This window comes from Pungitius pungitius, chromosome 11 (genome assembly GCF_949316345.1).
Source record: "Pungitius pungitius chromosome 11, fPunPun2.1, whole genome shotgun sequence".
Classification (NCBI taxonomy): domain Eukaryota; kingdom Metazoa; phylum Chordata; class Actinopteri; order Perciformes; family Gasterosteidae; genus Pungitius; species Pungitius pungitius.
In genome coordinates, this window is record NC_084910.1 from 17,014,500 (window position 1) to 17,030,296 (window position 15,797).

The following is a 15,797-nucleotide window of genomic DNA, read 5'->3' on the forward strand; positions in this document are numbered from 1 at the left end:
AATTGATCCTCTTTTTCTTGAGTTGCCGGGCAGCTTCGGGGACGCTTTCTTCCGTGAACTCGCGCGGTGCTTCAGAGTGTCAGGCGTCACTTCTGGGAGTCGCGTCCTATTTCTTTTATGTTGTTTATTTCGCTCTCAGGTCCAATAAAGGTAAATCTATACATTTTTGTCTGTATTTTACATTTGCATTAGTGATACATTTTCCTTTCCTGAATTTAACTGTTTGATATCTAAATTGTCAGAAAACTGTGAAAATGTCTAAAATCCTTTGAACTGTTGCTCTTTTACCGTGTAAGAAGTGTAAAACACTGCAGTGTGCTCTGGGTCCGCCTCAGGGACCGGAGCATCCCGGGGGGGTGGGGGGGGGGGGGGGCGCCCAGATAAAATTCTAAAGCCACCTCAATTGACAGATATGAAACCCCACCCGACCCAAGGAGGGGAAAATCCTCTGTGTTCTGACTAACTCAGTTCATTTGCTAAGCCAGCGGGATTATCTGAGGGTTTGTGACCCCCACCCCCCAGAAACTCACTTCCTGCAGCCGCTGTAGTCGGCGCAGCGGCTCAGCGGCACGCGGATCACGCAGCCGGAGAACGCCACGAAGAGCGCGTGGTGGTCCCGATCCAGCTCCAGACCCAGCACCCTCCTGTCCTCCCCCTGCACGTTGCATCTGTACATGGGCACAGAAGAACACCAACGGTCACCGTGAGAACATTTCACCGTCACACCCCCCCCCCCCCCCCTTTTTTTTTTAAGCCGCGTGGAAATTATACAGGAGTCGGAAGACAAAAGAAGACACAAAAAAAACAACCAGCATCCCCTCAGGCGGTGCAGTGTGACGAGTGGGTCGGCATCACGGCACAAAGACTGAAGGACTAAACCAGAGAGGCACCCATCGCTATTTCTGTGGGCTGGTCGGACTCTTCTTTTTGTCCGACCTGATGATTCCAATTTCCTCTCCGACGAGCAGATGGGCCGAGCATCCGCCGGATGTTACTGGGATACGCAGCCCCCCCCCCCCCAAAACGGTGGTGACGTATCGACGAGTTATTCTTTTTTTTATTTTTCCCCAAAGAGACGCTGCCCTGCGGCTGCTTTTCTGGTCTGAAAGTCATTGTCAGAAATTCTAAATGTTATCCTCTCACTTTGTTATTAGCATTTATAATGGTAAATGGAAAGGAAAAAAATGATTGGGTTTTAAATGTACGTATTTTTACCTGATAAATATGTATTAATTAATGATTACATGACCTGACGAAACAAAAAGGGACATAAACCAACACCCGTAAATGTAAGAAAAAGGAATGGGGCGAAGTGTCTGACTTGTTGGGGTTGTAGACGTCGATGTCCTCCAGGAGCTGCGTGCTGAAGGACGCGTTGGCCCCCTCCGTGCTGGCCAGGATCTTCAGCACGCGCCCGTTGTCCGAGCCCAGGAACACCACCGTGCGGTTCTTGGACGGCCCCGCCGACGTGTCCACCGCTATCTGGGTCAACTTGAATCTGTCGTGGAGCAGGGGGAGAAAGAATGAGGAGCCCGAAGCGACCCGCAAAGAGAGCCGGGCCGACGGCGCCAAGTGCTCCTGATTAGCGTCTTAACGCCGTCGCTTCGTCAAAGTCAAAACGAAAACAAACGATCCATCAACTCGTCTCCTTTTGCCTGCATCCCCCCCCCTCCCCCCCCATTAAACAACAAACTCCCCCCAATGAAACCCGGGATTTTTCTCGGCCTCACATCGCTTCTGGATTCTTCCATTAAAAAGGACACCAGCGGACCTCACTTCTCCTTCACTGCCTCCCAGATGGTCCCACCGAGGCCGCACACACACACACACACTCCTAACTGGCACATCTCAATGACGTGCGTGATGCGCTTCTGGTTAGATTGCATTTATCTAGCTCGGCTCCGTGGGGAGCGGCGAGGCAGATGTGATGTTTTTGGCGCCAGATGTGGAGCGGAGCCTGTTTTTTCCCCAATGTGGAGCCTGTGCAGTGTCTGGCGAGCTGTCAGTCTGGCTCTGCTTCAGGGGGTGGGAAGGAGGCTCCTGTGTGTGTGTGTGTGTGTGGGGCATGCAGGTGGCGACTGTGGCCTCGGTGCCCCCACAACTGGTAAAAAAAAAAAAAAGAAGTGCCACTACGGTGGCTAAAACATGATAAACTGATCTAACTTATTGTTTTCACACAAGCCCTGTAAAGAAACAGGACACATATAAAAAGCAAAAGTGGAATATTGCATCAACCAAATGTTTAAGACCTCCTGTTTTTTTTATACATTTCAAGATGAATCGGTGCTTCATCAGTGTGATTCGTGCAGGCGACCCCCCCCCACCTCCTTGTCCCTTGTTGTGGCACCAAGACCTTCAGTCCAATCGATCGGATGAGTTTTAATGAGGGACACGCTTGTGTGTTCCACCTGAGCTCACCCCATCGATACCGATCACAGCCCTCTGGGGGGGGGGGGGGGGGGGGGGGGGGGGGCGGCGGGGGGGAGGGGGAATCGTACTGCTCGCCGGTGCAGCTCCGGCTCTGAGCGGTAACACCGATAACGGTTCCTGCTCGTGGGATGTAATGACGATGTTCTCCAAGGAGTCATCTGAACAGGATATTAAGCGTTCAGGAGGTACTTTGAGGTTTACTAGTGGCCACGGATTTACGATATGAATCATTGTGACGGCATTAAAGCCGCAACGTGCCGCAGCTTTCTAACTCAGGAATGGATGTGAATATATTTGTGCGATTTTGTAAATAACATTTAGTGGCAAAGCGCTAAAATGTGTAATTAAAGCTGCAGTTGGCTCAATGTAAAACCAATGCCTCTTCCGGGTCCAAATTAAAAATCAGGCTGGAGATCCAATCTGTGAATCAACCAGCTACCAGCTGACAATTTCGCGATCCAGTCTCGCACGTCCTCTCTCAAATTGAGTCTGGCTTTGCACTCGCCCCCCCCCCCCCCCCCACTGTACCTGCTGGTGGTGCGGGTGAAGAAGGGCCGGTCGTTGACGGAGGGGACGGACTCGTCCATGAGCGGGTACGACTTGATGAAGGTCAGGGTGTCGTCGGGGAAGGCGGTGGACGACTTGTGGGCCGCCGCCGAGCCCTCGCCGGCGCAGCATCCCGGCCTGCGGCGGCAAAAACGGGAACATCAGGAAAACCGCTCACGTTTCCACGGACACAGATGTAAAAAAAAAAACACTGACAGCTGTTTGGTGTCGAGGGAGGGGGGGTGGGGGGGGTAGGGGGGGACAGGTGTCTTTTGTCGTTATTTATTTTTTCTTCCTTTCTCTTCGCAGATGATGTCTGTGCAGAACAATAACCGCGGCAGCTGCGAGAATAAATGAAAAAAAAAAAAGCTCCGGCGTGGGAGGCAGACGAGCCGCGTTCTGGAGAAGTTGACGGGTTTGTTGTTTAAAAGACACGCTCTCACCTGGGCTTCGGGACCTGGTCCTCCGGGACAGGTGTCCACGCCGTCTCGCTGTTCCTCTGCTCTTTGAATTTGCCCCCGAAGGCCTTCTCGATGTCGTCCATGTAGAAGGCGCAGACCGCTGAGCCCGTGATGCTGTTGGAGGGACCAGACATTAGAGAGAGGGGGGGGGGGGGGGGACGCAACCTCATCGTGTACAGGAAACTGTACTCCTCCCGGGGGGGGCTCCCTGCCTTTATCGGCCTTCTCTTTCATCTCTCATTGTTTTGTTTTTTTTGCAGATTTTTAGGAGGAATGGATCAAAGAGAAACCCAATAGAGATGAATTAATGTGTGTGAAACTGGAGGACAGCATGCAATCGCCTGCTTATGCATTACCTTTACCCTCCGAACCCTTACAAAAAAAAATATATATATATATATATATAAAAACCTGAAAGGCAAATGCCACAACAGTACTGTTTATCAAAGCCTCTCCAAAAAGCTAAATTAACACCTGGTTTTCATCCTCCCGACGGTCCTTGAACACATCACGCGCGACGGATATTGCCGTCAAACAAATAACCCGAGCTTAAAACCGTGTTATTTCACTTAACGGTTTGAAGTAACCAGATGCCTTTTAAAAAAAAAAAAAAAAAAGCCTTCAGCAGAACTAGAGAGGCGCGATGGACGCGGCGGCCACGTGACAACGATTCCGCGAGACGGCCCGGCGCGTGTGGAGCCACCTGTTGGCCTGCGTGGTGAAGACGCCGAGCACGGCCGGCCGGCGGTTGATCTGCAGCACGTTGGTCAGCGACTGCAGCACGTCGAAGTAGAAGAAGGAGTCGCCCGGCACCGAGCAGTTGAGCCGGGCTTTGAGGAAGGACGTCCAGTAGCGCTCCAGAACCCTCGGCGAGCCGCCGTTGTCGTTCTTGCAAACGCGCGCCACTCTGGAGAAGACCACCTGGTGGGAGGGGGGGAGACAGGAGAAGGATTAGAAGCAGGAAGGAAGGTGACCACACTGTGACGCGGCGGGAGCGGCGCCGGTCCGAGAGGGGTCGGCTCACCTTGCCCAGAGTGGTGTACTCCACCGCGATCTCGCTGAAGAAGAAGTACACGTAGTTCCCGTACTCGATGGCGTGGAGGAAATGGGGCTCTGCGGGGGAGGGGGGGGGGGGGGGGGGGGAAGAGACGAGAAGAAGAAGACGTGCTCAATTTTGGAAAGACGGTGCGGGGGTCCAATTGGTTGCCTTTGAAATGGCCCGGGATCAGGAACACAAGGTGGACATCCCCCAAAAAAACACAAAAAACTACAACAACTAGAGTACAATTAGGAATCGTCTTTTTCTTTCTATCGGACGCGACATCTGCTGGCTGCATTGTTTGTTCCTGTCAGCTGGAGGCTGCAGACGGATAAAAAGACAAAGTCCGTGTCTTCAACACCACAACGCTCAAAGTTACTGTTCCTCAAATCGAGACGATAATTAGACCAATTAGACGAGATAATGAAGGCAAACACGAAGCGCTGCCTCGCATTACAACACCTCGACGTTAACCGCACACAAAGTGCAACGTTTGCATATCGGCGTGGCAGCAGGCGAGAGGTTTTTTTGCCGCAAACCGGCGAGGAAAAGATAAAAGATTTGAGCGAAGCGAACCGCGGGCCGCCGCCGGGTCGCCTTTCCTCCACGAGGGGCGAAGAAGCAGCGCTTTGAGGAGCTTCTTTTCCTTCTGACGCCATAATTGAGGCAGCGGCTCCACTCGGCCTTTAAAAAACATCCTCAGTGGCGTCACGCTGCTTCGGGGGGTGGGGGGGGTGTGTGGGGTGGGAGGCTAACTGGGAGTCGTAACAGAATCACATCGGTCACTGCGCACACACATCAAACAGTAATCATCTCTTTTACATTTTATAATGGTCGCGTGGAGTAAGCGGTCGGTGGAGGTCATTAGCAGAGAATCCGCTCTCCCTCGAGCTCGGTGAACCCTTTGGGCTTCTTCTGAGCGGACTCCGATCGAGGAGGCGTTTGAATGTCGGAGTGGCAGTCGTCGCATACACCCCCCCCCCCCCCCCCGCGCGCTCACCTCGTAGCCACTTGGAGTCGTACTTGACGGTGCGCAGAACGGGGCTGCTCTCTCCCAGGCTTCTGTAGATCACCGCGTCGCTCGCCAAGAAGTCCGTCATGGTGGCCGAGTAGAAATCGCCACCTGGGGGGTCGGGGGGGGGGGTTGAGATAAATTGTCAGGGATCATATTTTCCTGGAAAAACCCACTTTTTTCAAGTAGGTGACTTTTATTGACCTTTTATTGAAGTGCTGCAGGAGTATGGCAGACTTTTTAATGACAACCCCCCCTTCGTGTGAACTCTGCATAGACCCGGCCTGGGCCCCGCCCCCCCCCCGCCTGCCTGAACTCGACCCCTTGCGTGTGATTAGTGCAGAGAATCTAACCCACTAATCAGGACCCGTCGAGGGCACGAAATCCAAATTACAGCCCGCGATGATGTGAGCTTTGATTCTTAATTACATCCACCCAGAAAGAGGAGTGACGTAGTTCATGTAGCTGTTGTAGTAGGATTCTTTTTCCTCTTTCATGCTTGTGTGCTACGTGTTTGTGCGCTTGCATCCAATCAAGTCAATAAGTGGACTTCTGTTATGTAATCGGTGACTGCAGACATTTGTTCTGTTTATCTTTCAAAAATCAACTTGTTTTTTTAAACCGCATTAACACATAACAAACGAGGTTCGACTGGTAAGAAATGCGATCCTTTTTTCGTAATTAACTCAACGTTCAGCAGAACCTCTGATGTCTGCGTGTGAGCTTGAACTTTCCAAAATAACCCTGAAGGGAATTAAAAAGCAAAGATCCAGGCACATTCATCTCCCTTGAATTGTTTTCACAGTCTGATGTAGTGACTTTTACGCTGAGAACACTTCAATAAACCGTTTAACAGATATCATCGCTCTGACGTGATGCAGCTAAAAATCAGCCATCTGCCCCGTAATATAATTTTTTTAATATTTTAGTATAATTAGCGGCCGGCTTTTGGGCCAAATGCTTGTTTTGTGAGCGCACAAATCTTGAATAAGTCCTTCCAGGTGTTCCTTAGGAATACGAAACCACTTTGAACGCTGCTGCAGCTCTAAAAAGGATGGAAAAAGGGGACTCGGGCACCGGGTCGCCTCGCTCACCTGCGAACAGGCCCACGTTGGACTGGCGGGACTCGAAGGGACAGCGGGCCTGTCCCACCACCTCCTCGCCCTCCTGCTCCAGTGTGGACATCTGGGTCAGAGGGGACAGACGGACACACTTTAAAAAAGGGAGAAGCGCCGAACTGTCTTCACGACCTTCAGCGCGGAGGGGGGGAGGGGGGGGGGGGGGGGGGGTCGTCGCTCAGTTCCAAGTGTCCCGTCCTCGTCATCTGTTTTGTGACTTTGTGGCGTGCAAATTAGCCCGAACGCTCGTTTTGACACGATTAGGAAATCCAGCTGGGTCTAATTGGCGAGTTCTCACATTTGCACCTTTTCTGGTGTAAAAAAACGAGTTTTGATCCAAATTTAACTCGGATGACAAAAGGAAAGCTGCAAATCACTTCTTTAAAAAAAAAAACATTGTCACTGACTTGATTTGATGTGACTTAATTATTGTATCGATTGCTTTTATCGTTTCATTCTCTCTGCTGCAGGTTTAATCAGGTCTAACGCTGTTTTTTTTCCTTTTGCGCAAAGGGCTTCACAAACTCTTGTTTTTTTAAAGCTCAATGAACATTCAGTTATTAACCGACGCACCGCTCAGTCTGTTCTGAGCGTTTCGTTGGCTTTCATCACCACCTCGTACTTTTTAAACACGAGACAACGAGAAGAGAGGGGAGGAAAAAACGGCTGATGTGGAACTTTGCTCCGTGAACTCGGCACAAATGCCCCGGGACGTCTGCACCGACTTGGGGGGGGGGGGCTTCGTGTTCACACCTCTGCACCTGACGCAATCCAACACACATCGCCACCGCCGCGGCTCAGACCCCCCCCCGAGTCAGAAGGTGTTTTTCACAGCTTGGCTCCAACAACAGGAAGCACAGAGGCTCACGGCAGTCAGGCCTCGGGACTTGTGCAGTTGTTTTCTTAAAAATTACATTTCTAATTCATTTCATTAGTTTGAGGACTGTTTTTTTATCCAAAATAAACTGCAGCATTGTGACTCGGAACCCGGGAGAATCAATAAAAATAAAAAAAAGAAACAAGTAAAAAGTAGTAGGTAAAGTAAAAGTAAAAACCTACTGAAGTGAAACGTCATCGGTCTGATGGCGTCTGCCCATCAGCAGTCAGAGTCAAATGAGATTAAATACGCTTTCAAATGAGTGGAGGCGGGACGGCACTTGGTCACTCGGGATCTTCACCCCCCGACGGGCAGAGCGAGACGGACGGGATCTGACGCTCGGTGGACGCGTCGGGGTCGGGCGCCGCCTCGTCTGAGCGTCCACGGCTCGGCCCCCTGGGGCCCCGGAGGAAAACCCCTGGATGTGATTTACACAGCAGGCTAGGGGAGAAAGCCGAGGGAGGGGGGAGGGTTGTAGAAGGAAGGAATCCGTGGAGGCGTTGTGTGTAAATCAGCCGCTCTGTGGCAGAGGGATGATGATGATGATGATGATGAGATGGTGGTTGACCTTTGGACGGACTCTGGAGCTGAGCCGTGACACTGTGCAGGCCTCCTACGCCCGAGACATCGCGGATGCGGAGCGAAGAGACTCTCCAGGTACCCGCGATGCCTTGAGAGGCTGCTTTTAGTTGGTTAGTCCAATTGGCCATTCGCTTGACCCCCCCCCCCCCCCCCCCCCCCACCCCACCAAAACAGCGACGGTCCAATCACAGCTTGGCAGCCAGACACCAGGCGTAATGTTGGTAAAATAAAGAAATAGATCCACTATTTGACGTATTTGATGAATCTGTAATCCGTGGAGAGTCCGGTGCTTTGCTGGTCATCTTAAATTACATCGAGGCTTAAAAAAAGAGGGTGTGGCCTCTTTGAGTGGCAGGTGGAGGCCGTCTCAGGTCGCTCTCTAACGAGCTGGCTGCTTGGGGAATTACACTGTGATTAATTCATTGTCGTTTTAATTTGTTTTTAAATGCCATTGCACTTCTTTTCATTTGTGTTTTGTATTTTTTAATTATATTATCACTCAATGCATTTTTTTCATCTTTTGTACAGTTAATTGCTTCCATTTGTATTTAATTGTAAACATAATTGCACCGTTGTTGGTGGAACAGGTGTTACTGTGGAAAACTTTCTATTTGTGTTCCAAAGACACGACTTAAGACTCTCCGATTCAACACCACAGCGACAACGTGTTGCTCCCCCCCCCTGCACAGAGTGAACCTATGAAACGACCCCCCCGTCACGTAAAGCCTTGATTTATTTAGACACAGGCAGATTTACGGTGGGTGCTGTGGGACTCGTACTCCCTCCTCCTCCTCCTCCTCTTCGTCTAACGGCGCGCTGTGAATCACAGCCCAGACCCGTGATGTCACCGCTCCGGGTTCTGACCCCACGCACCTCAGACATTCACTTTGACTTTTACGCTTCCAACGCGTGGTGTTTTCACTTGTTTATCACCGCAGTCCGCTGCCTCCGGTGGGTTTTATTGACCCTGCTCCCCCCACCTCCCCCACTCTCCCCTCCTCATTTGACCTCCTCCCTCCGCTTCGTCCATTCGGTACTCTGTCTGAAAAGTCAGTGCCGAGCGTTTTGCGGCAGCGTTGTGCTCTTCACCTTTAAGCAGAAGTATGGTTTTTCTTCCATAACGTGTCATCTTTCAGACTCGTGGGAACGTAAACATCCCACATGCTACTTTGTCTGTTTGGATCTGAAGATTTGATCGCCTCGATAACGTTGCTGCATATATAATCCGTAGTCTCTTTCAAAATATCATTTTTAATACAATTCCATTTCAATCCGATTCAGAAATCTCTACTTTAGTCTCTTACGTCCATTTTAGTTCTAGAGACATGGACAGTATTTTCTGATCAATGGAGTGAAACAAAGAGATCCGTCATAAATAAAACCCGACCCGCTGGGGGCTCACCTTGTAGTTCCGGCAGGTGGGGTTGAAGGCGTTGGTGCCGCAGGCGAAGAGCGTCTCGTCGTTGCGCGGCACCAGCACTTTGATGTAGTTGTAACATTCGTCCTGTCGGGGTTGGAAAAAAAGCGTCAGTGCGCTCCGTGGCGGGTTTTGCAGGTCGGATGTGACCTCGACCTCCCGGGGGGGGGGGGGGGGGAGATAATACTCACGCTGTTCTTCCCTCTCACGGTGCACTTCTCCACATCCTTCGTCTTCCAAGTCAGCTTCTGAAAAATGAACAAGACAGCCGACTGTCAGGCTGTCAAGCTGCACCCCGCCGTCCCGGTTCGTCGGAGTGCTTTCAGGAGACAGCTGTGATGAAAATCTCATTAACTTCAATAAACCGTCGTGCAAAAGAAACAAAACAAACAAACAAAAGGGGGATGAACATCGGGGACGCCGGCGCGGCGATGATTACATTTGTTTGGGTTTTTTTTCATATTCAGTCTGCAGAATAAACGCGGATGTGTGGGAACGGATCGCAGACCCCGGCATCAAAGGGGCGTCCGCGTCGCAGCCAATTAGCCCCCAATTAACCCGAGGCACAGAAGCTCTGCCACGCGGCGGCGGTCGCCCCGCGGGGGCCGCGGCGCGGCAGAGGATCTGGTGGGAACTGGTTTAAACGCGCGCGCTCTCCGAGTTGTTGGATGATTGACATAAACACCACGGAGGAGTCCAGCTGTTCGCGTGACACCCGGCTCCGGGTCCACGTCATCCGTTTTGACGTCTGACGACGGCGTGAGCGGCAACACTGAGGCATTGTGGGACGGATTTTGAGCTTTGATTTGCCGTTGGGAGTTTCAGACACATTTCTACAACCAATTAATGCCTTCGATAAGCTCCGCCCCTAAAGATACAGATGACAGGGATGAATTATTTACCCAGGGACACAAGAAAATTAATAAAACCAATGAATAAAAAGTATACGATCAATATACCTTCCATAGCTAGCGTAGCATAGAAGTGCTAATGCTAGTTAGTGATATGCTAACGTACATTCTAGAGCTACATCTCCTCCCAACTATTACATGTTTGTACGAGACACCAAACCAGCCAGGTCGGAGCTGTCGGACGCTGCGCTGTGATTGGCCGGTCTGCCTTTGAGAGCGGGCATCCATGATGAATCATTTACACCTGTCAATAGGCTATATTTTCACATTTATATGGACTGAAATCTCTCCATCAAAAAAAACAAAAATACAACAAAGAAACTCACAGTTAAGAAAAAGTCTGAATCGAGACTGAAAAGTACAAAGTACTTTGGGAGGGCCGTATAGAACTTAAATTCATCTCACGGTGTTCTCAACTGCAATGAGCCACCAGTGTATGTGGTGGAACACATTTCGATGCCTTTATTGGAGGGGTCACTCCTACAGGACCACCCGTTCCTAAAAAACAATTTGTCCCCCCCAGGCCGCTGGCTCTGCTTTCTCAGAGCTGGGTTTCCATTCCGTCTGATTTTTCGCCTTCAGTCCAGAAACTACTCGCTGGGTGCAATCCAACGGGTCGGGTACTCAAAGGAAAACACGTCAACTGTGGAGCGACTCTGGCTTCGCCCATTTGAAACCCCTCATGATTTGATTTCCAGGTTGAAAGCGTTTGAGAGGTGAGGCATATTCTTTACATTAACGACACCTCATCCGCTAGCTCCTCTCTCAACGTGGTTTGTTCGTTCCTGCAGATCTGCACGGTCTTAAAGAAGAAGTTTTATCCCTTAACGAAGTCTCTTAATTGACCTGGCGCCTTGGCTCGGTACCCAAGGAAGGCCAGCGGGGGGGGGGGGGGGTTTCCTAAAAAACGCCGAGTTCAGCAAACGTCATTCAAGCGCCGGGTCGGAGACGTTCTGGAAACAGCAGATCCAGCTCTTCCCTCTGATGGGAGCAGCCTTTGTGCTGTAATCCGCAATTTTAAGCGAGGCGAGGAATAACTTAATCATAATAATAATAACCGTTTTTTTCAGGGCGAAGCGCTCTGTCCTCCGGGCCCCGTGCGCGGATCATCTCTCCGGCGCCAGTCGGCATGGTGGTAATAGGCCCGGCCCGCGCTCGATTTGGTTTACTAATAATTACTCATGGCCACCCAGGACCGGGGAGATGGGTGGGGGTGGGGGGGGGGGGGGGGGGTGTGAAAGGGAGAAAGGGTGTAAATGAAGAGCGTGGTTTTTTTAAGATGAGCCCGAAGTGGAGGAGAGGATCCGCGATGAACCATTTTCCTGCAATACGGGTCTCAGGAATAAAGAGACTGAGGAGCAGAATAGCGGCGCGGCCCTCAATTATTTTCCACTCGCGTCTCTGCGATCACACACACACACACACACACACACACACACACACACACGCACATCAGAGGGGTTGAGTAGATGCCTCGCACAAAACACATTATCGGAGTTCACATCTGATGTAACTAGGAGAAGAAAAAAAAAAGAGATGAAACTACATGGCTACGGCTCTAAAGTTTGACCCGAATCAATAGTTTAGATCTGCCTGACATGAAGCCAGGAGGAAATGTATGTGTGCGTTCACCGCTAATCTAAATACAACAAAACAAAAGTCTGGGCCCTTGGAAGGGCTTTTATTTTAGTTTGACAAATGAGATTCAGATAGGAAGGAGCGGAGCCCCGCTCCACTTCCATTGGATGCAGCTCTGAAGAGAGATTGCTTAGTGCTTGAATGAAAAGGCAGGAGAGGGCAGAAAGGAAAACAAGGAGATACAAACATTACAAGAGGTTTAGTGCCTTTGTAAAAAAAAAAACATGGTGGCACAAAACCAGAACCAGTCTGAAGAGTCCTTCCGTAATAAGCTCCATACGTTATGAACAAATATCAGCAGCTGAATCCCAAAACCTATTTCACCATCTGTGGAACCAGATGATCGGCGCCATGTGGAGCGAACGCATTGAGTGCTGCTCAGTTGTCACATGGACATCGACTCGAGGACACACATCAAGGGCCGTGTGCAGACTTCCATACCTGCTGTGGGATTATCTGCTCCGCCGAGGTGGCAAGATTGATGGCAAACACGTGGTCCCTGAAAGAGAGAGAGAGAGAGAGAGAGAGATATAAGAAGCCGTCAGTGAGGTCGTCTCCGACGCCGCGGCCAAAGCGCCTCGGACGGCCGGCGTTTTCGCCTTTTCTACAAACGGGCGACTGACCGGGCGGCGACGTAGAGCATGCGGTTGATCCTCAGCATCCTCTGGAAGTCCAGGCCCAGGCGCACGGTCTCATTGTCCGACAGGAGTCCCTGGAAGCTGGGGTAGAGGTAGGAGGCTGCGAGACAAAACACACACACACACACACACACACACAAAGACGTCACCACACGAGCAGCGTTTGTTCCCTCGATGCCGGGAGTCCGTGTTTGTGCACCACGCACAAACACGGCCTGCTTTTACTAAACATGAAATTCCTTCTCAGACAGAAGGACAGGAAGGTTAAACGTTCATCCATAACTAATCCGCGGCTCCGAGAGACATTAACCAAAGTTTGCAATTTAGGCGAACCGTGCCAAAAAAGATACCGAGCACGCACTGTATGCTAATGGGCGCTTGTGTGGGCGGTTGAGCGGGGGGGTGGGGGGGGGAAATAAGTTTTAAATTAGCTGGTCGTGTCACTGAAGTCAGTCGGATTTAAATAAACGGCTGCCGCTGACGAGGAGTCTGAAATCCAAGCGGCCGCGAGGGAAAGGAGGCGAAGAGAGACGGGGGGTCGTTCTTCAGCATTCGCCGGTGGGTCACTGAAGGTCCACTTTGTGTCGTCGTGAATGCAATAGAGAGGTCCACAAAAGGGGACAGTGAAACTCTACTTCTCTCTCCAGAGGGTTAAGTACCGGTACAGTAAAGTAAAAGATGCTCCATACAAACACGCCACCAGGTTTCCCTTCAGTTTATTTTTCTCTAAAATGAAGGTTGAGCTTAAGGATCTGTTAAAGGCTGCGAGGGTCCTGCAGCGCCCCTTCTGCTGAATCAGCGATCGCCGCTAGAGATGCACCAGGGCGGTAAAACGAGCGCATCCACGGGGGGTGGGGGGTGCCTCGAATCGACTGTTTAAAGGTTTAAGCGCTCAAAGTCTGGGCGCTGGACCATCTGTCTGCTGGGGGAGGCTCCCCGGGGCCCAGTTAATGAGGACTCTCTAATTACTCTTCAAACACTTTCTCCTCCTGGAAAGCCTCGCGGGGGGGGGGGGGGGGTAGAGCAGAATTCTACATCCTGCCGCGAAGGGAAAGCCGAAGAAGAAGAGCGGAAGTGAAGGATTCAAAAAGGTCGAGCGGAGGTCGAGCAGAGGTCGTCGGCGCTCCATCGCATCGCCGCAGGAAGGGAAGCGGATGATGGTCAAACCAACATGGCGGAAGGACTGGCTTGGCTGGATATTTATAATTCTGATTATATTATATTATATATATGATGGTAGAGACTCTCCGTCACGCTGAGCTCAGCCGTCTGTCCGGTCTCCATAAATAGGAGCGGTGACTCGGGTTATGATTTTATAGACTTCGCCTTATGAAGTGCTACGAGTCATAATGGACGTCTCGGGGAGTTGTGCGCGACCTCGCGGCCCCCCCCCCAGCCCCGCCCCCACCCCCCCCCCGCTGTCACCCGCTGGAACCAGAGGTGATAAATTGCTCTCATTACACCTGGGACCGGAGGTCCACATGCGGCGCTATTAGTGCGGCTATTCCTGCTAATGGCGGCGTTGCTCTCTTCCAGATAGATCAATTACAGCGCTCGGGCCGCGGTCTCGGGGCCGCCTCTTAAATCAATTATGGGACATTACATTGAGCAGCCGGGACCTCGCCCTCTGCCCCTCCCCCCCCCCCCCCCGGTGATCGGTAGCAGCCGACGGCTCCGCGGGTGAAGCGGCGTCTCGTGGGGGTCACGGATGTCCAAGATGGCTGTAGTTTTCTTTGTATGTGTCGTTATCAGTGACTTATTTATTCTGTCCAAATTAACAGCAGTATTGGGGGGGGGGGGGGGGTCCTCTGGCTTGTGCTGTGTTCACACCAACTCTTCACACAGAAAACATCAGGTGCAAACACATAAAGCCATAAATCTTTTTTTTTAAATCTACAGCGTCTTTTCTTAGTAATTTTGGGTGTAACAAAAAAAAATAAACTTTTTATATCATAAAAACAGAAACTCTGATTTCAAAATCAAGCTAAATATTCCAGCAGTCAAACTAACCCTCCACACAAAACAATACCCATCCGCGTGATCACATGGGGATGATTAAAAGATGCGTCACTTTTCGCTCTCCTCCTCATCTCCTGCAACCGGGGATCGCCATGGCAACAACACGGGCGGATTGTCTGAACTCACACTCGCGGCCCACGACGCTGATGGCCTCCAGGTCCTGGGGGAACGGCGTGGCTCCCGAGCACAGCCCAGGCAAGAGGGCCACGGCGAGGGCCAGGACGGCCGGCAGGACGGGTCCAGGCGAGCCGGGCGCCCGCCTCATTTTTGGCAGGAGATGAGATGAGGCCTCACCAGGAACACATGGCCCACGGCAGACTCACCGCCGCCGCCCACCCCCCCCCCCCCCCACCTCCCCTCCCCACACCCACACACACACCTGCAGAGGGAAGAGAAAAGGTCATACGGGTCAGAACACGGGTCGGAAAGGTGAGTGCAGCGGTTTAGTGGCTTCAGGCTTCGTACGGGTAGAATCTGGAAAACAACGCTGCACTCTTAACATCAAGGGAAGAGAAAAATAAAAATAAAAGACGACTACAATGGAACAATTAGTGCAAAAAGGTTTAAGGGCGGCAGTTCTGCTTTGCATGATGCGTCTTACATTGTTGGAGATTGACACCGACGGTCAAATGAATTCAGTTCAAACCAAATAAATGGTTTGAATGGAACTACCACAGAAGACATTTAGACATCACAGCTCTGCCTCCATGAGCACGTGCACGATGAGGATGCATCTTCATTTAAGGTCCAGCAGATCTCGTCATTTAGGCTGGAGTCTACCTTCACAAGTTCACGTCCTTCTTTCACACAGACTTCGAAAAATCACCATCCGAGCATTTATTATCTCCTCCAGATTGTACAGCACAGTTTGTTACAGCGTCAGCGGGATAAGAAGCAAACAAAAAAAATAAATATACGAAAAAACCGCCCTGAAAGAAGACGCCACGTCGCGCCGATGCTCCAAGCTGGTTACAGGCGAGTTCCACAATCGAACTTAATGATTAATGAGTGAAGTCTTGCAAACCAATCAGATGCTTTGCATAGTTATTATGAGCAGCTTAGGTATCGAAGGAAAGATCATTGCCGCATACCAAACATTATAAACTAGG

General features: G+C 51.0%; 1 protein-coding gene across 2 annotated transcripts in view; it reads right to left on the reverse strand.

Moving 5' to 3' along the window:
• sema6e (sema domain, transmembrane domain (TM), and cytoplasmic domain, (semaphorin) 6E) overlaps positions 1-15,021 on the reverse strand; it is a 28,394-nt gene extending 13,373 nt beyond the window's left edge. For both annotated transcript variants that reach the window (XM_062565612.1, XM_062565611.1), the window contains exons 1-13: positions 14,815-15,021; positions 12,655-12,769; positions 12,473-12,530; positions 9,674-9,730; positions 9,468-9,569; positions 6,583-6,673; positions 5,477-5,599; positions 4,462-4,550; positions 4,141-4,358; positions 3,420-3,551; positions 2,959-3,114; positions 1,322-1,498; positions 531-668 (exon numbers count right to left, since the gene is read on the reverse strand). In XM_062565612.1, the coding sequence (XP_062421596.1) occupies positions 531-668; positions 1,322-1,498; positions 2,959-3,114; positions 3,420-3,551; positions 4,141-4,358; positions 4,462-4,550; positions 5,477-5,599; positions 6,583-6,673; positions 9,468-9,569; positions 9,674-9,730; positions 12,473-12,530; positions 12,655-12,769; positions 14,815-14,953 (1,595 nt within the window). In that variant the 5' untranslated portion in view covers positions 14,954-15,021. The remainder of the gene's footprint in view (positions 1-530; positions 669-1,321; positions 1,499-2,958; positions 3,115-3,419; positions 3,552-4,140; positions 4,359-4,461; positions 4,551-5,476; positions 5,600-6,582; positions 6,674-9,467; positions 9,570-9,673; positions 9,731-12,472; positions 12,531-12,654; positions 12,770-14,814) is intronic.
• Between the last annotated feature and the right edge of the window lie 776 nt (positions 15,022-15,797).